This window comes from Rissa tridactyla, chromosome 5 (genome assembly GCF_028500815.1).
Source record: "Rissa tridactyla isolate bRisTri1 chromosome 5, bRisTri1.patW.cur.20221130, whole genome shotgun sequence".
Taxonomy (NCBI): domain Eukaryota; kingdom Metazoa; phylum Chordata; class Aves; order Charadriiformes; family Laridae; genus Rissa; species Rissa tridactyla.
This window is the reverse complement of record NC_071470.1, coordinates 62,749,176-62,771,951: the sequence shown is the minus strand read 5'-3', so window position 1 is coordinate 62,771,951 and position 22,776 is coordinate 62,749,176. Positions and strand designations below refer to the sequence as shown.

At 42.9% G+C, this 22,776-nt stretch overlaps 2 protein-coding genes across 7 annotated transcripts in view; one reads left to right on the top strand and one right to left on the bottom strand.

The window, feature by feature from the left end:
* The window catches only part of HNRNPD (heterogeneous nuclear ribonucleoprotein D), a 10,471-nt gene extending 10,246 nt beyond the window's left edge, over window positions 1–225 (top strand). For all 4 annotated transcript variants that reach the window (XR_008466546.1, XM_054202326.1, XM_054202324.1 and 1 more), the window contains one exon: window positions 1–225. This exon is cut by the window's left edge and continues 93 nt beyond it. The gene's annotated coding sequence lies outside the window, so the exon portion shown is untranslated.
* A 10,737-nt stretch (window positions 226–10,962) lies between these two features.
* Window positions 10,963–22,776, bottom strand: part of PRKG2 (protein kinase cGMP-dependent 2) — a 34,235-nt gene continuing 22,421 nt past the window's right edge. The window contains exons 11-19 of one of the 3 annotated variants that reach the window (XM_054202756.1): window positions 22,251–22,401; window positions 20,821–20,957; window positions 20,580–20,669; window positions 20,180–20,321; window positions 19,272–19,435; window positions 18,459–18,581; window positions 15,514–15,576; window positions 14,586–14,652; window positions 10,963–13,762 (exon numbers count right to left, since the gene is read on the bottom strand). In XM_054202756.1, coding sequence (XP_054058731.1) covers window positions 13,667–13,762; window positions 14,586–14,652; window positions 15,514–15,576; window positions 18,459–18,581; window positions 19,272–19,435; window positions 20,180–20,321; window positions 20,580–20,669; window positions 20,821–20,957; window positions 22,251–22,401 — 1,033 coding nt within the window. In that variant the 3' untranslated portion in view covers window positions 10,963–13,666. Of the gene's footprint in view, window positions 13,763–14,585; window positions 14,653–15,513; window positions 15,577–18,458; window positions 18,582–19,271; window positions 19,436–20,179; window positions 20,322–20,579; window positions 20,670–20,820; window positions 20,958–22,250; window positions 22,402–22,776 lie in introns of those variants that run through there. The other 2 variants (XM_054202758.1, XM_054202757.1) reach the window with 2 other exon arrangements.

Sequence of the window (22,776 nt, the reverse complement as noted above, 5' to 3'; positions counted from 1 at the left end):
ATGAATTGGAAGTAAGACGTTGAGTCCCTCTGAAGTTTAATTGAGTTTTCATTAAGATGAAATTGCTTTCACAGTCTTATTTCTTAATTGCTATGCTTAAGAATCCATTTGTTTTATGCCCCTTCCTCAGTATTGTAGCCCAAGTCTTGTGTTCAAAAGCCCAGTGTGACAGTGTCATGATGTAGTAGTGTCTTACTGGTTTTTTAATAAATCTTTTTGTATAAACCTGCGTTGACTCTTTTTGTTGCAAGACCAGAGACACATGTGTAACCTTTGAATCAGAAAAGCAGTTTGTGTTTTACAGCGGGTATTGGTATTGTGTCATTGAAGGAATGGCGTTAGTTAGGTACTAGTAGATTATATAGAAGACTTGTTTTCTAAAACCAATTCTCTTTTTGCCTTACAGAACAAAGATGTAATTGGTGGTTTTTTTTTTTTTAAGTGTAAGTATAGAAACAACATTGCACTTCAAGGAACACTTAATAGTAGCCTGGCTGCAGGAAGAGGGGAAAGGGGTGTAAAGTACCAGCATTAATGATTCTGACCTTCCCTGGGCGATAGTGAGCAAGAGCTGTGGTGGGTGTATTACTGAAGAGGAGGGAGGTTGTCTGTAAGGAGTGAGGATGCTACAAGATGCAGGCTGGATCAAGCTGTCACTCCTATTCCGCGTCCCCTATTGCTGTGTGATTTTTTTTTTTTTTTTTTTTCCTAAATTACTGGACAGCGTTAATGGGTGACGTGCCGCTGTGTTTTGAAAGGGCTCTTGTGCATTGCACGGAATAAGTCTGCTGCTTAGCTCTACATCAGAGCATCTAATAATACTCTGAACTTTAATGTCTGGGGAATTTAGTAGACATGGGTGACTCATGGGGATAAGAGTCCACACAAAATTCAAGGAATAATTTTCTTATTCTGATTCCGAAAATATGCATAATTTTACCTACTGTTAAGCAGCTGTCATAGTCTTAGAAAATTCCCAACAGCATATGACATGGAAATAACAGATAATCAGTAAGCACGCACTGGATTTTCATTACATTTGGAAGCTGTTGATCGCTTACATGTTGAAGCAGCAGTAGAAAGTGCTGCACAGAGATATGGTTGTGAGCAAGCTGCTGCGACTGAGCTTAAGTGCAATTGTCTGTTACTAAAAAACAAACAAAAAAACTTCTCTGACAGCTGTCAGTTTCCACAGAATGACTTTTTTCTCTTCTCTTTTTTCTTTTTCACCTATTGAGGCAGCAGACCTGCATGTAAACTGCCGTTCTATCTCTGCAGCAGAAGTTCTAGGAGCCAATTTTACAGGCTGGCTTACAGCAGAGTAGCATCGAAAACTGAATGCTGAATGAAAGCTTCCGCACTCAAATCTACGTGCACATTACAGCTTTGCTCTTCACAGTACTGATTGATAATTAATCCAGAGTAGAGCTGTAAAGGTAGCTGTATCTCTGCGTTACAGTTGAAGGGTATGGAACTGAGCAAATCTGCCTAGTGTTGGACACAGATTAAGAAGGGTTCTTATGCTACATAAGGTTTGCTTCTAGTCAAGTTGACATAGGTTGTAACGTATGTCCTGATGGTCCTTCTGAGCTGGAATGGGATGTGAAAGGTTGCCAGCCAGGAACGGATGTTACACGATCAAAGCTGTAGGGAATGTCACCGTGTGATCTAATGGCCTGGTCGCACCTCTTGGGGTGTGCTGTAGCACATGCCTGCTGTCATAGTAGCATCTGCTCGCGCTGTGAAAGATCAGGTACAAAAAAAACTGAGAGAGGTAATAAAACCTGGATCTGGAAGGGAAGGTTACTGGCCAGCTGTCCTGAAAACTAACTGGTGGTCTCTTTTTAGCACAGTGATTATACGAGCAAGTGCAGGCACAGGGAATGCTCTAACCAAAAGGGTCACATTAGGGTATTCACTTGCCATTACGGCCCCTTCAGAAAGGAGTTTGAAGTATGACTTGTTTAATACGCATCTGCCATTTCCTTTGTAGTAACAGATGAAAATTGGGTGGTTTGCTTGTGGACTTTGCTCATAGTTGAGTGGAATTAAGCCCTGAGCAGGGAGGGAATTGTCACTTGGAGTTGCCTCCTACCACTTGCAAACAGTTGCCAGTCTCCAGTCCTTTTCTCAATCCTTAAGCTTGGTCCTTGTAGCACTTAAGTAGGACTGAAAAATGGGTTGATCAGACAAGTATGAGATGGATTTGATTTACGTGTTTAGAACAGTTTTATAAGCTTGGGGTGGCAGTGTGCATGCTGCTTCATCTTCCTTCCATTTAACCTGTGCTTTGCAATGCTTGGCCAGTAATTGCCACGAATTCTTTGTGTATGAAGATTGTAGCATATTCCATGTTGCATATCAGCATATTAGACAACAAAGAATCGTATTAAGCTCTTATACTTTTCAGTCTTTGTGTAGTTCTCAAATGCACTTAACTATAGGAATGTAATTTTTGTCCCTGGTCTCTGTTCCTTCACCCATGACACACGAAGCTCATAGCTTTGTCCAGCTTCCCTCCCATGCTGGGCGTGTCCAGCACGCACTATTAGAATTAATGGTAGATGTGTGTAACACTGGGTTGTAAACGCAACTCCGGTTCTTGATTACTTACCGTGTCCCGCAACACATTGGGCTGTGCATAAACTTCTTACGGAAAGAGGCTCAGGCTCAGCTCTGCTGCATAGACTTATTTGAAGGAACTTCCTAGGTAACTTTCTGTTTCTCCAGCTGCAGCTGGATCACACCCTGAATACGGTCTTCAGATTGTTTTTGGGGATGGGGTAGGTTGCATACCACCAACTACTGCTCTGGAGTTCGGCGAGGCTACACCCAGCATAGCAAGGAGAGCAACAGGCAAGTATGGAATTGGGTTAGCTTCTTGTCTTAGAAAAATGAAGCTTTGTTTTGAAGTCTCATGAAAGCAGGCATCTGAATTGTTCCCTGACAAACGTGATATAAGAGCTATTGGCTTTCTCCCGGTGCAGTGTCATTGTCCCTGGACAGCTTTGCTTTCTCACTGTGCAAGCAATGAAGTGTTTTATTAGCTGAGCTGTTTGGTTTCCAGATGTGTGGGAAATTAAGCCCAAACAGTTCTCTATTTTGGCTCTTAGGAGCAATGAGGAGGAACGCTTTCTAATGACCTGTCAGTTTCAGTCTTGTAAGTTGGAATTTGCAATTTCTAAGCCAGGAGCCACCTTTGGCAAATGACGCTCTCGCCATGCTGCCTTGCTTGGGAATAGCGGAAAGGGGTGGCTGAGTTGGGCTTGTCACTGCTCTGTACTACGCCCGTGGAAGCCCAGCGCTAGTTTTTGCTTCAAATGTCTATCACCTGTAACTGCTCTTAAACTTTGTGCTTGAAGTTAGAGGCGGCAAGGTTCCTCCTACATATTTTGCAAGGTAACACGGTCAATGTAGTTCTTCAAAAAGAACCAGCAAATGGTAATTAGAGACAAAACTTGCATCTTGCCTTGCTGAAAGGATAAGAGCACTTCAGTGTGTGCAAACAGGCGTCATCTGTTGGGAGGCTGATGGTCTCCATCTACAAGATATTAAAACAAGCGGGTAGGATGTTTCTGTGGACAGGCCTAGCCGTGTCAGTTGCCCAGAAACTGGTAGCAGCTTCTCTCTCTCTCTTTTCTCTTTTTTTCAATGACTTTTAGCTGTAACCAGCAGAGAATTTGTCCAGTTACTTGGGGATGTAAGTCTACAGCGCGCTCCTTGGTGGGAGAAAATACGCAGTCAGAGGGCAACCTGAAGGAGGGAGAAGCAGAGAATTTGCACTCCCTTAATGTTCAGCAAGTCAGGCTCGATTTTGAGATTTTAATTTATCACCAAGAAGGCGTACTTGGTGGGAGCATCTCAGCATCCCTCATTGAACAAAGCACGGGGTATTCCTCTCGCCGCTGATGTTTAGAGCTCCTGTGAAAGACGGGATCGCTATGGGCCGTGCTGAGGTCTTCCAGCAAGCTCCCACCTACAGCCAGGTAATTGCAAGTAATTAAAATAACACCCTGTGTGTGCGTGTCTCTAGAGCATTCACTTTTTAACTGGAAGCAATGTGGCTGTCATTATCTACTGGAGATAATTATCTTGTAGGTAGAGGCAGAACTCGGCCCTGGTTGCTGCAAATCACTGGTTAAAAGCAAAGAGGCAGAGAAGCAACCGGCAGCTGCAGCACTCGTAGCTCTGAAAGAGCTGGGCTGTACCGAGCAGGCGGGTTCTCACCAATGTGATTATTTTTCTTTGTGTCCATTCCAATAGTGTGATACCAAAACTTGAAAATTAAACTATAAGGAGCAGAAGTGTCTAAAAAAGGAGGACTTCTCTAAGGACATTTGAGGACAAACGTACGCGATTTCTGAGTTTCTTTGTGACCTAGTTGTGTCAGCATCACCAGCTGGCCCAAAATTTCTCTTTTGACAGAGAAGTACGGCAAGTGGAAGGTGGTTACATCTGCTGTCATCTGGCTGAAGTGATAAGCTGTCCTCACGTGGGGTTTGTGCAGGTGCAGGGTAAAGGTGTGTGAAACACGATCGGTTCATCTCTGCAGCCATGTCATGGTGCTTGTCCTGGAAAGAAATTACGCTGGGCTTTCTGAGCAGCTCTCTGGGTTTGTTTTACACAAGGAATGAGGTCCTAAAAGTTCATGTCGGGGTTACCACCATAACTAGGAGAAGGATAAATATAAAAAGGAGTAGGAGAACTATTAGAGCAGCTGCGAATCATTTTTGCTTTTTTTCCTCCATATCTTCCTGTAAATCCTTGACTTTTGGAAAGTCTGAGCATAGAAAAAATGCTGAAAACACGGTATCTCTTTTACAAGGACCAGCCTGTGAACCACTTTTGCACGTAGACCCATGTGCTAACTGCTTCATAAGAAAACTTTAATGTAAAAATTTAATTTGATTTAATTTAAAATTTTAACTTTCTGCTAGTTGTAACATTTCATGCATGTGTACTGCAGAAATAGATGGGCAAAACCATAGTAAGCCTAATAACATGCTGATTTTTTTTCTTTTTCTTCCACTGTGTAACTGGAACAACACGACAACCAGAGGTACCAGGAATATACGAGACAACCATGGTGTCCCTGTAAGGTACATGGGAAAATTGGGGTGTTTTTTTTTTTTGGTGGTGACAGATGTGTGGCAGGAAGTTCCCGTGCACTCCCAGCTGCTCTTTCTGCTCCCACGCAGGAGATTTTTTTAATTCCTATGACAGTACTGAATGCCAAAACAATTGCTTGTAGGGCTAAGATATAAATTCAGAAACAGATGAATAAATTGCTTCTGTTTTGTTTTGCTCCAGTTTTTTTACTCACAGAGTTGTTCTGCTAGTGCCAGAGGAATGTATATGTGACTTGGCATTTTTTGGTAAAACTCAGGAAAACTAGTAGCTGTTTAATCCTCGAGTTACTCAAGGGACAGGATTGTTGCAAATCAGAAAGTTATTAAATGCTGCCAAGCAAAACACCTGCAATGAAAAAAAATCATATGTAGGCTGAAAATTGGTAGTTATCTAACAGCGCTGGTACCAGCATAAGAATATCAAAAGAGATAACCTTTGGGTTTATTTTAAATCTTACTAATTTTCTATATAATGACAAAGTGGTGAATTCTGCACAGCATCTGCTTGGTCAGCAAATCTGCCCCAACATCTTTACTTGAATTTCTCCAAGTTCAAAAGAGCTAGCCATACAATATGAAAGAGCTATAATTTTGCCCTGTAACAGCAAAAATGTAGTGTGTTTTGACCTAAAGATGTGTTCTGCGCAGCACAGTGAGGGTACCTGTCTCAGGCTGAGAACCCTTATTCCCAGAGTCCTCCCTCTGCAGTTGGGTGGGGAGGGGATGAGGCAGGCTCAAGGTAGGACCACTGTCGCGGCAGCGGGATGTGCCATGGTCACGGGGTCTGGCAAACACCCTCAGCCTTGGTGCATTTTAAAACATGTGTGTCCTTTTATAGAATCACAGAATGGTTCGGGTTGGAAGGGACCTTAAAGATCGTCTAGTTCCCACCCCCTGCCATGGGCGGGGACACCTCCCACTAGACCAGGTTGCTCAAAGCCCCGTCCAGCCTGGCCTTGAACACCTCCAGGGATGGGGCATTGACAACGTCCCCAGGCAACCTGTTCCAGTGCCTCACCACACTCAGAGTAAAGAATTTCTTCCTCATATCTAATCTAAATCTACCCTCCGGTTTAAAACCGTTACCCCTCATCCTATTGCTACACTCCCTGATGAAGAGTCTGTCCCAGTTTGAGCAAGACAGGACTAATTTCACTTCTAATGTTTGGGAAAACTGCACTTTTAGAGAACTCTAGTGTCTCAGTTTGTGAAAATATTTACTTTTTAGCCAGCTATGGTATGTGGGTTTCAAGGTCTCGGTGGTTTTGAGCTCACCAGGTGCAGGGATGAGGAGGAGCGAGACCCAGGCACTTGACCCAAGCTGGCCAGCGGGATGATTTCATACCATGAATGTCACTTTCAATATAAATTAGAAAGTTTGCTGAGAAGTTCTCTGTCTTCCTTGATGGGTGTGATCCAGAGAACATCTTGTCCTGGTGCCGGACCCCTGAGCCCTTCCCTTCCTCCTGAAGCCGTAGTGCTCGCAGTGTCCGCCATTTGCTGTCCACTGCTGGGAGTGCACAGCTTCCTGCTGATGGAATCGGCTGAGTATAGTCATTGTATATTTTATATTGGTATCAGTATCAATATTGGCTCTTTAGTGCTATTAATGTTAATTATCTTGTATCTAGGGCAGTTGTGGATGCCCCATCCCTGGAAGTGTTCAGTGCCGCCACAATGGCTGAGTTGAAGTAACGCGACTGCGGGGCTGGCTTTCCCCCTGGGGGCAGGAGAAGAGTCAGACACTCTGTGTGCAAATCACGTGGACTTAAAAACTGGATGACAAAGGCTGTGCTTTTCTCCTGGCTGAAAAGACAGACAGTCGCAGACAACAAAGAGCTTTTCCCTGCTGTGTCTTGGTAATGACACAGAGCCCCTCTCTCTGGTGTGGAGGTGTGTGGGCTCCTGTCTTGACTTTAAGGACAGTCGGAAGTAGTGATGTGCACAGGCTGACAGTACCGTAGGGGTTCACCTTTTAATCCATTGGTCCACTCCTGGGCCTGATGTCATTAGGACACGCGGGGGATACCTAGGACATGCAGGCGATGCCACCTGCTAATCTGGAAGCAAGCTCGGATTTTCAGTAGACATCAGGCCCTGCGAGCAAAAACAGATGCAGTGGTTCCCAATAGATGTGTCTTGTAACAGCTGCACAAATAAATCCATAGTTTATAAAATTCAGTGTGACAATGGCTACAAGCTCAAACAATAAACTATTAAAATAACTAAATCTAATCTTCAATTTGTGGGGAGCTTGTTGCAAAATAGATTTCATAGAGCTTGACAAGGCAACCTCAGCTTTCTGCCAGTATGTCCCATTTCTTTGTTCAAGGTGAGCTGGCTGGTGATGAGTAACACTCTTATCACCAAAATAATTTCCTTTACAGTATTTTTGATGCTCTCGAGGTGCACACCTCTTATCGTCCCTAGGAAAGTGGGAGCTGCACAGTAGCCCTCGAGGGCTGGGTTTCTCCCCACATCGCCTTCTGTTAGGATTACAGCATGTTCCTTTCTTAGGATAGCACCAGACTACATCTTCCCGAATACAGTGGAGAGGAGAAAGTACCTTGCAGCTTTCCAACTCCCCACGGGAGGGCTAGGGGGTCATCACACTGCAGATGAGACTGCTGCCTGGCATCCAAGGACATTGTCCCCCCTGAGCGACACGTGAAGCACAAGCTGAAGGAACTAGGACGCGGATCCCTCCCACTTTGTCCCCAGCAGGGTGATGCACCACAGAGGACATAGTTCAAGCTAAGGTCCAGCATGTTCCTGTCGCTCTTCCTCTCAGGCAGGGAAGCTGATCAGAAACAACTCTAACGTAGGCTCTCGGCAGCCAGGCACTACAGTAGTGTAACAGCGCAACGTTGCTGAGTGACCTTTTGAGTCCCATCAGGGTGGGTTTCACTTTTGTTTTTCTGGAATGCTTTTTGCTTAGCAAGACAGCACAGAAAACAATCTACCCGGGGCTGGACTTTACCTCCCTAGTGACTCCCTAGACTATTCAGCAGCCGAGCCTCCTGCTATTAGCCCCATAATTTCACTGGAATATTCATTCCATCTTTTGAAGTTGCTGGCCTGCAGCTTGGTACAGGTAACAGCTTTTGGCTCTGCAAGCACATCAGGTGAGCTTTATAATTACATTTGCCACTTCTCTGCTCCCACACATGGATGAAATGCTGGCTAGTGGAGGCCAGCCACACCGTATCCTTGACTTCTGCGGACCAGGAGTTCACCTTATTTCAGTAGGTTTGTCCCAACTCCCACCAACCAGCAACGAGCCCCATCATATCAGGAGTCACGATGAGCTCACGTTTGGGAGTTCTGCCAAAGGATGCACCTGAACACTGATGTAAAACTTGCTGCTGGCTTGCTGTTATCCCCAAAACAGACCACCGGGAAATATCTGTGTGCCAAGCAACAGATCATGGATTTGCGAGAAAATAATTACCCGCCTTTTCTGTGGCTAGTGTGCAAGACAATTTGCTTTCAACCTGTAACTCCCTGTCCAGCATCACCTTGTACACAATGTACAGAAGAACCAGGCCCTCATCTCTTGGCTGCGATGGCAAGAACGGAGACTCTGACTCCCAGTGGGAAAAGATGCTTCTGACCGCTCAATCCTTCCCTGCTGGCCCAGCCTACCAAGTAAATTTGTGTTGCGTCTCAAAGTAACACTCTGCCCTCTCACTTGGAGGTGACCCAGGTTCCCAAGCCACAGGGACACATAAAGGCTCGAGGAACACAGGTGGTGGCTGTGCATGGTTACAAACGCGTTTAATTTCATATCTCCACATCTGCTATCTGCACAACCTCCTCCTTGCTCTCCATCTTTGGGAGGAATTATCTGGTTTTACTGTTGCTGCATTCTACCTCTTTAGCACTGCCTCCCCTCTCTCCCTAAAACTGCACCACACGCAAAATACGTTGGTAATAATGTGGTGCAAATCCACTTTCCTTGGGCTTTCACCTCAACAGATCTTACACACGTAAGGAGTACCGCATCCATAGGAACCATTTATCTGAGCATGGACATGCAGCCACTTCAGTGGTGAGATACGAAACTGTCAAACAACGTTGTGTAACAGGCGTATTCACATGTGCGTGCCTGTCTGTGTCTCTTGACGTACTCTTGCTTGTTCAGTCCTAGATCAAGAAGTAAAGAAGTCAGTCAGAATTGCTCAAACCCATGCCAGGAAACAAAATAACTGTGCTAGAAGGACAAGGCACTCAAGAGGTACAGAGAGCTAGTCTTGCGCTGCCTTGCTGCGCTGCGGTTGAGAAGGCTGGCTTTAATTGTCTCTTCTTTCCCTGTCTTTCTGAATAATCTCGAGGAAGTCAAATTGTCACACTGTCAGAGGTGTCTAAACCCAAAGCCACACACAGCTTTCTACAGGGACTTCAAAAATCACCAAAGGGTTTAAATCTCTCAGGACTTCAGCTCCCACTTTGTCAAATAAAGATAAAAATTCTCCTCACCACTACACTACACTTGGGGACCACAGGAGGGGAAAGCTGTGTCTGTTCAGAGATGGCTTGTTGAGTAGCGGGAGGAGAAAAGGCTCTCAGCTGCCTTTCATTGCAAATGAGATCTGTTCAATCCTGCCTAAGATCACAGACATTCTCTAAACGTCAGGACAGCTGTTTCCTCACATTCAATGCAAAAATCTTACAGGCTTACACTCTCTAACATGCACCCCACACCCCTTTATGTATGAATTCAAACGTTTGGGGCAGTAAGGTTATTTCTTCCCGTTTATATTAACAGACGACACATTCAGACATCGGGGTTGGCCAGCCTCACCCTTCTCAAAGCCTGAGGGGCCAGCTGTGAGGACACGGTAAAAATTCATCACTTGCACTAAAAACTGGATGGAACTATCGCACGTCTGGGAATTTTCTCTTTCACTCTGCTGCTGCTCCTGCCTGCATGCCTCTCTGAAGTGCCCACCTGCATCTCTGCTCTGACGTGGTGGTTGGGGAAAGGTGCTTTCACCTACCCAGACAAGGCTAACTGCTCCTCATCTCCGTCCTCTGTCAGGAAGAACAGTCATCCCTCCTGCCTCCTGAGGCATGTTCTCTTGTGGCAGTAGAGGGGAAAAAAGCATAGCTATAGTTGGGTTTCTCAACGAGCCACGCAGCGAAAGCAAAGCTGACACAGCAGAAAGGCAAAACACAGATGAGAACACCAAGGAGAGAACGCAGACAATTACTAACATATCCACAGCGTGCCCAAAAACCTGAATGTCAAAATCTGTTTTTTCACTGACCTTAAATTAGAAAAAGCAAAAATCAGCATAATCTGATCATCATCGTAACTGTCCATTCAATCCTCCCACGATCTCTGTGAAACTACTTGAGCCTGAATTGTTTATTTACCCTCTTGTTTTACAACAGCAGAACTCCACTGGTGCTGAGTTGCAGTCTGAAGTACATCTGGCTGTTAAAGACAGTTTGGGTTAGTTCAAATAATGTTTAGCCTGCACCCTATCAGCTTCTGCTTCTGTTTCTGGAAAGCTTCAGCTCAGTGAACTGTATACATGCCCGAAATAAAATTAATCCACTGTACATGGGAACTCTACGTAAATAAAAAATTATCTGTGACCTCATTTACCGTATCTTCTTATGTATTCATTTTCTCAACATCTGCTAGGGAAAACATAGTCTCGGGTGGGGGACACGCTGCAAGAAATTACATCAGTGACTCTCTCTCCAGGGTAGTCTTTTCTGCCTCAGTCTTTTCTGAATCATGTGGACAAGCAGTCTAATTCAGGGCTAAGAATCCGGATTGCTGCACAGAATGCGATTGTGAAAAAATGAATGTCCTGCCCGTTGCACTGTAAGCTTACTTTATTTGCACACACTGCAAGGTAAACAAGCTTTATAAAGAAAACATAGCCCACAGCTGCACAGACTTCATGCTAACCGCACTAAACTGTGGCTCTTATGGCTATGTGGCCGTTTCTTCACTTAAAAACCCATATATTTATACACTTATTTTTATACACATATATATATGTAAGAAAACTATCGATAAATACAATGGAAAAATTACCACCATTTTGCACAGGCTTTGCTGGCTGCAAGTTTCCACAACAGTTTACAACCAGGCAGGGAAAGAAAACCAGCTAAACATGTAGTGTCTTCCTCCAAGGGCTCAATCCAACCTTCAGTAAATTCAATGGAAAATATTCTACTGCCTTTATTTGGATTGAATGTTATAAAACCCATTTAAATTGATTTGCTGTCAAAGCGATGGCCACCCAGCAGTAAAAAATGATTGTAACCATGGAACAAACCATGGAACTACACCTACGGAGCCCCTCGCTCACCCAGTTGGGATAAGTCGTGACCAGGAGCTAGGAAGTCTAGCCAGCAGTCGTGGGTAACCAAACCCTGAGCACACATTACAAGTTGCCTGGGAGGTTTTCCATCCAGCACGTGAAATACAGTGTGCTGAGGCAGCTTCAAAATCGAAATTTAGATTGGACTTTGTCTCAGTGGGAGCTGAAACAAATCCTAGCAGGGCTTGACGATGCATCGATCTCCTAAGCGCAGCGTGACACCCAGGAACATCCCTGCTGCTACAGCAGTTGTGCTTCATAACAGAGCGCAACAGAATTCTTCTTTATAAACCAAGAATGCACAACATCTGACTGCATTTATTATCCCAACAACATTTCAAAATAATTCCCCTGTTCTAATAATTTAAAGCTTAAGTGGCAAAGCCCAGGCATATATAAACTCATCAGGAACACGCGTTGTTCTATATTCTGATTATAGAAAGGGCTGACAGATGAAGCTAATTCCTACAGTTATAAAATCACTCAGCCTGGGACGGATTTCGGGAGGTCTCTAGCCCAACCTCCTGCTCAAAGCAGAGTCAACACGGAATTAATTTTGGGTTGCTTGAGGCTCTGTCTGGTCCCTTCTTGAAAACCTGCAAGGCAGGAGACTGCAGAACCTGTCTGGGATCCTGCTTTGCTGGGGAAACACTTTTTCCCTTTTGTCAAGTTGGCGCCTCTCCCGTCCCAGTTTACAACCCCTCCTTCCTGTGCAGCTCCATCAAGGGCCTGGCGCTGTCTTCTCAGTAACCCCCCCATAGGCGCTGGCTGGCTGCTGTACGGGCCCCACGATGCCTTCCCTCCTCCAGGCTGAGCAAGCCCGGGTTCCTCAGCCTTTCCTCACAGGGCACGCGTGCCAGCCTCCTGACTATCTTAGCCATTTGCTGGCCTCCCTCCCTCAGGTTGTTCGACGGTTCTGGTTAGCAATTTGTTTGCTTGTACCAAAGCAGGTGAAGACAGGGCTCAAAAAATTGGGCTGCAAATCACAATTGTATTTTTATATCATTTTTGAGAGGAGCTTGGAATTTCTTGTCTTTCTAAACCTCATTAGTAGCCATTAGAGAGAAGGGAAGGTGGTCAAAAGAAAACAGAACATTTAAGCTGCTTCATGAATAGAAATCCTTACGAGAGGGAAAAAAAAAAAAATCAAGTTTTTGCTCTCTTGTTCTCCCCTTCTATACAACTAAAACTCAGAATAATTACATGTTAATAAGATGTCTGATGAAATATGATTTGAAACGATAGCTCACATCTAGTGCTACCAACTGGAACATTGAAATGGGCGGGAGTTTAGCACTGATGTGAACAGATGTAGCACTTCAACAAAATGTCAGTGAAAACAATCTGAAAATACGTTTGAAGGAAAAAATATGATTGTATACTTACATATTTTTTTCCTGCAAGGTAAATGCTTTTTGTCCATCTTTTATCTTCACACTACATAAAAGCAAAACATTTTAAGAAATGGACATGGGTCTTTGAAGCGGTGAGGGAGATACATACCACAGTCTGCTTCTCCAGGCAACTTTTATTATGTATATACCTTGTTTCCGTACTGGATTTTCATTTCACCTGCTATACCCTGTCTCATGTATTCAACCTGGGGCAAAACTATACCGACAGAGAGACAGCTTCCACATTGATAACCTTTTAGCTGCAGCATCATATCAAATCAACCTTTCAGTAAAAGCCTCTTTTCTACACACTTCTGGATCAATGCGATACTGGCCCTTATGGGGAAAAAGCGAAACACAGAGCAGACTTAAGATAAAATGAAAAAGAAACGTAGCATCAGCAGTTGACAAAGTTGACAGAGTTATTGGCTTCCAATATTCATCCTCGCTGTTCAAAATAAAGACATACGGTAACCTTGTTAATATCAAAATATTAGCTAGTGATATTTCCACTGGCAAAACCCGATCCCATAGTGTCTGAAAATGTTCATAGAGACATTGTGTATCAAAAAACCCTCAGGTTACATCTGCTGACTAAATGCATGCCCTTGGTATAATGGGATGCACACAGATTTTGGTGCCTTATCCAAATAAGTTCTGGTTGCTATAGTCTTCTATCCTTCAACGAACACCGTGTTTGTCACAAACCTTGTGTAATTCGATTTGAAGCAAGAAACAAGAGAGCAGGTTTAGAACTGACACCTATGAGACTCTATAAATGTCCTGGAAGCAAAATACATCAGAAATCCTTATCCCAGCCTGAAAGTTCATCTGGAGGGGTTCCCTCTTCAGGTGGGTAGCTGTCAAAGTAGCTGTAATCAGTCGGTCCAGACAACTAGGACATTAAAAACACAAAGAAAGGGTTGTTTCAGAAGGTAACTTTTGAAAATACTCTCCATTGATTATGCATCATTTTTGTTGCTACCAGTGGAGGAATGAAAGGCTAGCATGATATGCGTGACTTCTCATTTCCTTGTTCTTTAAAAGATAAACCTCCAGTAATTGAATTGTGTAACATAACAATGGCATCGGCCTCCTTATACAAAAAACAATCCCCAAATATTATCAAATCCTAGATTTCACCCAAAGCCCTATAAGGTCAGTAAGAGAACTGGGCCACACTGCATACAATTTTGATTCAAATTTAAGAGCAAATCTGCTCTCAAAGCAGGTCTCAGAATTATTTTTTTGGAGTTCAAAGTGAGTTTCAAATTCTTTACCCTGGATCTTTTTTCATTTTAGGGCAAAGAGAAACGGGCCATTTAAAACAGGAAGCTTATTCAATGATGTGCTGTAACTCAATAGTAAGAGAATACAGGAATTTGTACTCCGCACAGTAATGTGAACAGTGCATCTTAATAATGTGCCCATTACAGAGGAAAATATGTTTTTTCAGTATTCTTTTTTGACCAAACACCGTTTATTCTAGTAATGCTGAAAATCTCATGCAAAGTACACAGGCAGAGCAATATTTCCATTGTTTAACTGAATTTAAGTAATGTATCGCTTGCTCTCTCTCTTTCATTCGATTTCCACTAAAAATGGTGAGCTATGACAACAATCTTTGGGAAATTTTGCTCTCCCCATCAGTTGTTTCTTCGTAGCCAAGCACTTTCATATTAGTAAAGCATTATGATACTGGAAGCCAAAGCCAATACCTCTCTTTTCAAAGGCGATGTTAATTTCCTCACTTTCAGACCATCCCAGTTAAAACCACTCAACCACCTGATCAAAAAGAAATGAGAGACAGACAGGGAGAGACGAAGAGAGAATGCCGGATTGCTTTCTGCCATTATACTATTAACAGTTGAAAAAACACGTGAACAAGGGCTATAGGACCTTTTTGCATGACAACTTCTGTCCACGTGACAACACAGTTGTTAAAAGGATGAAACTGGAGCACACTGCCAGTGTCATGCAAGGGAGCGGTAGCAGGGGGAGCTTCAGGACCAGATACATTGCATCTCCTCCGCACAGAAGTGCCAAAGTGACAGGCAGGTTAATAGAGGCATGAGCACAGCCATGCAAAAACAGATCTGGCCCCTTGGAATTCCACCCTCTTTCTACAGCGAGAGAAGAGGGAGACGAGCAGAAAAATCAAAGCACTTCTCTGCCCAGGCACAAACTGTAGGGCTTAGAAACAACTCCGATAAAAAGAAAAGGTAGGAAACGCTTAATCCACAGATGACTTTCTTTGTTAGGAGAAAGGGGACAAAGCCCTAATACTGCTCCCAAGCTCTTAACTAGCATTCTTAAAAAGCAACTGTTTAAGGGTCCGGAGGTCTGAAAGGCAGATGCCGAACTGGCAGTGATTTCTCCGAGAAGTGAATTAAACTCCTATATCAACAACCTGCGACAAAACCAGTTAATAACAAGATGTTTTCTAGATAACCATACTGAGGGTCTATGTTTATATCATTGCTTGCTTTAGTCGCAAATGTACTTGATAGCAACAGAGATCTCTCTTACGCAATCTGCCTGGAAGTGCCTGGAGTTTTATGCGTTTACCAGACTCGAGTTCTAAAATATAAAAAATATTTTCAAATTAAAAACCAGATTTTCTTCATGGCAGTCTCTTTCACTTACCTGTGCTTCTTGATGTCATTAATTCCATTCCTCAGATTGCCTAATCTTTCTGTAGGGTTTTGCCTTAAAAATAAGAGAAGAAGAATAAGGATAAGATTTTAAAAAATATTCTTTTTTTTTTTTAAAGAGCATTTATAAGTCCTAACTGCCTGCATTCAACAGTTACACAGGGATGGAGCTTGCATACAACTTCTGGTCTCATAAAAAGCCACGATGAGGTGTTGCTCACTGCTTTTTTCCTTTGAGGATGGAGAAACCTTCCAGGAAGCCAAACCAGTGCCACCCTACTGTGAGAAGCAGCAGAGGGAAATCAACTGGTTGGATTTTAGTTGCGCACCTTTTTTTTTTTTTTTAATATACAGAAGGAGGCATACCAAAATTTGCATTTACAAAGATCCTTTCAATTCTGCTGCACAAACACGGTGTGTACTGTTCCTAGTGCCATGGATGAAATCCCACTGGAGCTGGGATTTCAAAATCAGCAGTGTCACCAGCCACAGGTTGTGCTTGTCACTATGCGCTAATCCTTCTGAATTACGCCGACCCTTTTGAAATACCACCTTTTTGAAAGTTTTCAAGTGGGCTTAAGTAAGTCTTAAAGCGCCCTGCGCTTTCTGTAGGAGCTTGTTGTGGTGCAACATCATTCTGATGATGATTCTGATGATCATTCAAACATTTCAGAAACACAGCCATCAAAACACTCCAACTCTTCTGTCACCAGCTCCTAGAGAGAGAAATAACCCTTTCTCCCCTCATGACGATCAGTTATAAAACACAAACCCAAAACTAATAATGTCTGGACTGCAACTGAGCCTGCCTGTTTGGCAAGTAGAAACTTATCAACAGTTAAATGAAAATAACCCTTTCATTTTAATTCCAATGGGTTACTGAAAGCAATTAACAAGCATTTTAATTGATATTGCAGCACAGATTTCAATTATTATACGACAGGATGCTGACAAGTTAGGTTTGCCACCTGGATGGCAAAGAGTTAAAATTACTGCAGTTATGGGAACTTGTGCTGTGTGCCAAACTGCAAAAGCTAATTTATGGCTCCCTGGTGAAAAGCATATGACATATCATGCGACATAAAAGGGGTAACCTGTCTGGCCTTCTCCAACGAGACAGTTTTTTTTTTCCTTTCTCTTTAACAGAAATGATGAACTCCACTAATGAGATTGTGGGAACGGACAACGTCTCCAATGACCCCACTAACAGCCCAGTGGAAGCAATCCACATCTTCCATCTTGGCATCTTCACGACGTGCCTACTCCTTCTCTCCTTCACTGCAATGATCTGCTGGGACATACATCAATGGCAATGACGACAACGATGGATATACGCCCATTCCCCACTCTCTCTTTCCTTGCTCATGGGTGTAACTATACTCAATGGCCCACACACAAGATCTGTGGGACCATGCACTAGTCTTGGAACACCACTAAGCAAGGCAGGCCTAAATCTTTCCACTTTAGTCTTACATCGGCAGAAAGTATCCACAAAAGGGGAATGGGGTTGGAATGACTCTCATCGGATGGCTCAACTCCAAGCCGCGGCAGGAGGGAGAATACAAATTGGATGTTGGGCAATCAATGGATCTGTGTACCGCAGGCCAACTGAAATGAAAATATTTTTATACCGACTTTTCCATACTGGAACACCACAATACCAACTGTTATAAAATAAAAGAACCAAATTTGGATTGCTGGCATAACTTTACCTTTACTGAACAATGCTTCAGACTTTGAAAAGGAGTTTCAATCATGGTGGCAATTGATCTACCTCACTTATCATGCAGAAAATGGTAAGATTGCCGCCTTTGTTCTCACAATACACAATGCTTTGGTGTACGCTATACACCCAATCATTGCTTTAGGACTGAACCACACAGGAACTATACTATATCCTTTAGAGCATAGAGCATGGGCCCATCAAAAGGAGGAAAAGTGGCGAACAATTGATATAAACACATGCACTGTGAGAGAACACCAAGGTTTCATTTGTGAAAGTAACACTCTTGAAGCCCAAGACATCTGTTTAGACACGGAACAAAACACAGAATCACAGAATGGTTCGGGTTGGAAGGGACCTTAAAGATCATCTAGTTCTGACCCCTCTGCCCTGGGCAGGGACACCTCCCACTAGACCAGGCTGCTCAAAGCCCCATCCAGCCTGGCCTTGAACACCTCCAGGGATGGGGCAGCCACAGCTTCCCTGGGCAACCTGTTCCAGTGTCTCACCACCCTCGCAGTAAAGAATTTCTTCCTAATATCCAATCTAAATCTACCCTCTTTCAGTTTGAAACCGTTACCCCTCATCCTATCGCTACACTCCCTGATAAAGAGTCCCTCCCCATCTCTCCTGTAGGCCCCCTTTAGGTACCGGAAGGCTGCTATATGGTCTCCCTGGAGCCTTCTCTTCTCCAGGCTGAACAACCCCAACTCTCTCAGCCTGTCCTCATAGGAGAGGTGCTCCAGCCCTCTGATCATCTTTGTACTGCTAAAATTCAACCTCTCAATCTACCTTACATTATTAATAAATTTTGAATAGCTGCTAAAACATAACTGTGTCAAATATTTTCATCCGCGACAGAGCTATATGCCTAAGTAATTTTTGAAGCATTTTTTTAAAGCACTGCACTTACTTAATAAAATTAACTTCTTTAGTGCTTTCCTCAGCCCACACTGAAAAAGTTTTCCCTAAGATGTGTTTCAGAACAAATTCACAGCTACAGAGAAAGCCCAGAGCCTGCGTTTGTACATACCTCTCCAGACTGAGTTGTGACACACACTCAGAGGCAGGAATGCGTACTGAATATAATCAGAATAGACTGTGTTAGGCATAACAATTTTAAAGGAAGTTGTCAGGAATGCAACACTCTAATCTGGATCTTAAATAGCTCAATCTATCTACACCCAGGCGCTGCCACAAACTGCCCCTCTTACCTGCAGAGTCTGCGAATCAAATCCTCAGGTCGCCTTGTTATTATTTTAGGAAAATCCAGCTTTTCAATGCCTTTGAGAATCAAATTATATGTCATCATTTGATCAGTCCCAGAGAACGGTGGACTAGAAAAAGAAAGCAACACTGATAAATGGAATGGCTGGCAAGAGCAGATATGGACATTTGTCAACAAAGCAAATACTTGAGAATATGGAAAAAAACCCCGCCGTCCTAGTTTTACATTCTTCAGCCTTTCAGTCTGTTTAAGATATTAGAAAGGTTTGAAGCTGGGAAGCTGCCTGTAGGTACCAGGGAAAACGCATGATCATGTCTGTCCCTCTAAGCTAGCTCTGCTGCAGCCTAACTCAGAGAAGCTTCCATGTGGTACTACCATTGAGCATTCACAAAGAGTTGCCACGGAAGCGTGCGTGGAGGCGAAGAACGAGCCCTGCTTACAGTTCACCCCGTCACACTGTGCCCCGTCACCCACTAAAGGGGAAAAGAGTAGTCTGTTTTCAGCTGTTCCTCACAGGAAACATCATCAGTTAAAGGAGCCCTACACCAGCCACTTATAGCCAGTGTCTGGCCCTTTCCCTTAGATGGATAAACCAAAACTGAGAATATGTCCCACACTTTGTCCGTGGTGTTTCTGAAACGATGGAAGATAAGACATACATAAGAGGCAAAGAAAGTATCATTTTGCAAGTCGTTCCTGTTTACTGATGGGAAATAACCCAACCTGTTTATTTTAAAAATAACCTTGAAAATGTTTTTAAAAACAAGCAAGGTAAGAACTTGGAGTAGAAGGCACTTACCTGCCTGTAAGGAGTTCATACACAAGAATCCCAAGGGACCAAAAATCCACACCAAAGTCATGGCCTTTACTCAGAATGACTTCAGGGGCAACATACTCAGGGGTTCCACAAAACGTCCAGGTTTTCTGCCCTGATCCGATCTTCTTTGCAAAGCCAAAATCAACCTGGTCAAAATCAACATATGCTGTATAACGCGGAGGTGTTTTGCACTGGGAAGCCTTAAAGTCTAAATTACCCTCATCTCCTGCAAAGATCTGAGTTGCCAGTTTACAGCTAAAACAATTACACAGTGTTGCTGTGAAGGAGAAAGAAGTAATTCCATTGGATTACTGAATGTTATAGAGCAGATCCATTTATTTTCATGAGTAATTTTCTGAATTATTTGTCTTTTGGATAGAACAACCCATGCTTTCCTTGCGGACATGAGATTTACAGTCCATGGAAAACGGTGGGTTGCTCATTGTCCTCAGAGCGGATGTTTGAAGGGTATTCTCTTTGGACTTTTCATGGTCAGAGTCAAGTATGGCAGGAGCTCTTTACTGTGTTCCCTCTCTGCAGACATGCTGTAGAACCTACGATCGCTTCAGCCTGGGCGGGGAGGTAGTTCTGCACCTGGGAAATGTGGTTCCTGCTTTTACATTAAGATTGGCTGCTGGGAGGAATTATTTTTGCTGTTTACGCTGTGGCAAGAGCCCTCGGAGCCTGCAAATCCCCAGTTTATCTGTGCCTTGCAACGCCTTTGTTTCTCACTGTGCAACAACTAGCTTTCCCTCTTTTCTACTGAAGTGTAAGGGTTACTAACCTCTGGGATCCTGATGCTAGAATTACATGCTGTCTATTTATATCCCCCCGCAAGGAAACAGGATACAAGCACAAAAGGATAACATTACAGAAGGATTACATCTCACCAGTTTTATATAGCCTTCAGCATCCAAAATTAAATTTTCTGGCTTCAGGTCTCTGTAGATAATTCCTACGTGATGTAGATAGTCAAAAGCCTCTGTCACACACCCAACACAGAACTTGGTAGTGGCTTCATCAAAGCTGCCTCTGGAACAGAAATAATCACTATCCTTGCAGACAATTAACTTCTAAAAATGCCTTGCTCATTAGCCAGATAACACATAACACCCCCAGAACATTAACAGCTTTTTTGCATTGACATTCAGTACCTCACTCATGTGGTTGAAAACAGAACAAAACGTCTTTTCATTGGACCGGTCTTGAATAGAGAACCTACTCAGCAGACACATTGACTGACTGGTTATTTTAAAGGACGAGGTTCCACAAAGGTAACTTTGCTGTTACCTGTCTCTCAGCAAGCTCCACAGTTCCCCTCCAAGGCAAGCCTCCAGTAGCATGTATACATACTTACTATCTTTGAATGTGCGATACAGTCTGTGGAGACAAATGACAGCAATTTAGGAAAAGTAAAATAAAATGCGAGACTTGCAATGTCTTTCATCCAGAACTCATATATGCCAAAGCTTATTCTTAAAAAATGCCGTCCAGCGGGTCAACTTTCAAGGAAATCTTGCGGTCAACTTACTTTACAATGAATGGAGAACATATTTGCTCGAGGATTTTCTTCTCAGAATAGATATGCTCTTGTTGTTTGGTGTCCACTACATGCTTCTTCTTTATACACTTCATAGCAAAAGCCGTGTTCTCATTTTTCACTTTAACCTATGAATAAAAACGATGAGCACACATGAGGCAAAGAGAGGATGTTTTACCAATCTATTCTCAATAGATACACTGATATCCTTTTTCAACACAGCGCAGGACTGAAATTGATTACTGTAACGAGGGACAAATTCCAGATTTTCTGCAGAACTGTTCTGTATAATTTTAAGTCAAGCATCAGATCTTTTTAGTGTCCCAGTCCGCCCTTGTAAAATGAAAAGAAATGTTCCCTGTGTTCATCTTATGTGTACAAAATAGCAGCAGTTTGGATAGGTACTGTATTTTACAATGAGTTTATACACAGTGTGTTCCAATTTCAATTTAGGATTTCTAAACACTAAGATAATACAAAAGGAAAAATGCAGAGGCAATTTATGAAAAATGTTTACAAATAATTTTGCATTACACTGAAATATTGTCCAATACGAAATAAAAAAATGGAAGGTAAAACAGGGCTTCTGGGAAACCAAGGAAGCAGCTATCGGTGTCATACAGCTGGCTGAGAATTCAAATTTTAGCTTATTATTCAAGTGATGCTGCAGAACTTCCAAGCTGACAGTCAATCAGCGAGGAAATTTTTTTTTGTGAAGCATGAATTGGAATAAAACAATGGACGGTCTAACTCCTGTACAGAATTATTGACTTCACTACCCTGACATAGTCTCCTTTAATCTACCGCTACCTTCAGCAGCCTGCACAAGAAGTGTTCACATTTTTTTCAGACGTTTGCTACTCAGCCAAAGGAAAGCGGAAATTAAAACTTTAGTCTAATGAGGCTCTTCGCATCGCAGAAAGACGGCTGTTCATGCTTCTGAATATGACTCAAAAGAGCCATTACAAGTTGTTGGAAATTTCAAAGTCAACACAGCTCAGAGCTAGATCACACTGATTATAGTTGCTGTGGGGCATACCAAAGCAATTCTAACAACACAGACTATGCGATGCTGGAGATGACTTCAGGTCCAGGCAGAATCTTGGGCAAAGGCCTGCAATTCAGGGAACACAATGCAGGTAGGCACATCTGTAAACTCCACGTGCACAAACTGAAGAATATAAGTCTAGTGACCAGGAAGATACTTTTAACAGCAGAAGAAGGTGGCATGCAAAAATGGATTTGTTTCTTTGAACATTTAAGTCCTGAAAGTACTTTTTAACTGTGTATTGCTTTATATAGAATTACCTCTGCCTGAGGTAACAAACGTGCAGAATATTAAAATCCCTCACATTTTTCAGCAGTTAAATCAATCGTCTAAGACAAAGAACTGCTTGAATATGTTTAAAACAAACTCTTACAAGCTCAACCCTTCCGAACCCACCAACACCCAGAGTTGTGACAACTTCTAAATTCTGGAATGGGGAAGGAGAGAACTGGGATACTTTCTCCTTCAGCTCTATCATCTCCAAAGACACCTCTTTGGTCAACTGTCCACAGAAGGATCTTCCTCTGCATTAAGAAAAGTAACACAGGTTAGTGCGTTCCTTGCCAGCAACCTGTACCACAGTACTCTAATACTCCTATAAATAAATAAAAGAAAAGCCTTCTTTTTTCCTAACAGAATCTTAATTTTATTTTACGCAGAAACACTTTCTTTCTGGACATCCTATGGAACTAAATTAGAAGTGAAATGCTACAGAAGTTCACTTCACTGGGTACAATGAACAGTACTTTTATCAAGAGTTGATCCACGGGTAAGGTTCCTAATTATACAGTCAGATGCAAAAGTTTGGGCACTCCAAGTTGGAGAATGAATTTCTGAAGGACTGTGTACCAGTTCCAGTAGAATGATCAGAAAGAAAAACAGAGCTCTATTTCCAAACA